At 51.4% G+C, this 1,626-nt stretch overlaps 1 gene segment (V, D, J or C); it reads left to right on the top strand.

Annotated features, from left to right (window-relative positions):
• Window positions 1-881: 881 nt before the first annotated feature.
• LOC136155126 (immunoglobulin heavy variable 4-59-like) lies at window positions 882-1,345 on the top strand. The segment is given in 2 exon segments: window positions 882-928; window positions 1,011-1,345. Coding segments are annotated over 2 exon segments (381 nt in total).
• The last annotated feature ends 281 nt before the right edge of the window (window positions 1,346-1,626 follow it).

The following is a 1,626-nucleotide window of genomic DNA, read 5'->3' as shown; positions in this document are numbered from 1 at the left end:
AGCATGTTGGAGCACTGAGGAGCTCCCAGGTGCTGTCTGTCCTTACTAATTGGTAACCTTAAACTTCTCAATATCCACCCTCAAGAAGCGGGTCCTGAGGTTCACAAATTCCTGCAGACACTCAGTTGTGTGCAGAAAAATGCAAGACAGGCCACCTGGCAAGTCAGCCATGCTGGGAAGATGAGCATCTCAGCAGAAATGACTACTTTGTCCACAAAATAAACTGCATGGTTAGTTGTTAGGAACAACCCCACCTCCAGAGCAGCTCTTAATTTTAAACTGTTCCAGGTGAAGAAATATCCTCACCACTTAAGGGAAATAATAAATCCTTTGGGAGTTATGATAAAATTTAAATTGTACTGAGTATATGTGAGCTAAATGCAATTATTATGTGCATTTTATTTCCAATGTATTAGCATCCTGTTTATGAGCATAAGCTAAAGCAGAAAAGAAAAACAAATAACAGTTTCTGACAGCTATGCAGACCCTGAGTCTGCAGTGCATAGTAGACAAGTGAAGAGACGGACATTCATGGGATTACTCTCTTCCCAAATTCCGTGATTGATATTGGCCACATCTTTTTTCCTGACCAACCCTTCCACATCCTTTCACTCCTGGACACATAAGACCCCAGATAAGGGGAGGGGAACTACAGCAAGGGACTGAGTTCTCTGAAGGCACAGTCAGCACCCACTTTCACAGGGGGAGCCTCATAGACAGGGCCCTCCAGTCACTGCTTTCTGCTTTTTATGCAGAGGCCCCTCCCACATGCAAAGATCCACTCAGGTCACAGGCTGGAAACAAAGCACCAGGTCACTTAAATTCGGGCTCCGCCTCAGGCTTGAAGAGATTTCAGGAGCGGTGCCTCTCATCTGCTCGAAGATGAGCCCACTGTGGACCTTCCTCTTCGTGCTGTCAGCTCCCAGCGGTGAGTGTCTCTGGGTCAGACATGGGCACGTGGGGGAGCTGCATCTGAGCCCGCGAGTCACCGTGCTTCTCTCTGTCCACAGGGGTCCTGTCCCAGGTGCAGCTGCAGGAGTCGGGACCCAGCCTGGTGAAGCCCTCGCAGACCCTCTCCCTCACCTGCGCTGTCTCTGGATTCTCATTAAGCAGCAGTAGTATAGCCTGGATCCGCCAGGCTCCAGGGAAGGCGCTGGAGTGGGTTGGTGCCATAGGTTATAGCGGAAGCACAGGCTATAACGCAGCCCTGAAATCCCGGCTCAGCATCACCAGGGACACCTCCAAGAGCCAAGTCTCTCTCTCACTGAGCAGCGTGACGCCTGAGGACACGGCCGTCTATTACTGTGCAAGAGACACAGTGAGGGGAAGTCAGCGTGAGCCCTGACAAAAACCTCCTGCATGGGCGCCCACGACCACCAGGGGGCGCTCAGGGCCGCCACGTTCAGGACTGCGCGCAGGAGCAGGTGCCCCGAGGGCGCCGGGAGGGACCTTGTGTTAGAATCTGGTTTTCTCCTCCCGCCCAGTGATTCCCTGGAAACCTCCTCTGTGTCCTCACTCTTCCGTTATTGTGGCCCATACTGCTTGCACTAGTCTTTTCGTAGTTTTTGCGTTTCTTTCCAGTATCGCTGTGTCTTTAACACATATGTCTGTGTGAATCACACACCC

Source organism: Muntiacus reevesi, assembly GCF_963930625.1.
Source record: "Muntiacus reevesi chromosome 15 unlocalized genomic scaffold, mMunRee1.1 SUPER_15_unloc_1, whole genome shotgun sequence".
Lineage (NCBI taxonomy): Eukaryota > Metazoa > Chordata > Mammalia > Artiodactyla > Cervidae > Muntiacus > Muntiacus reevesi.
The sequence above is the reverse complement of the archived record's forward strand: the minus strand, read 5'-3'. Positions and strand labels throughout refer to the sequence as shown.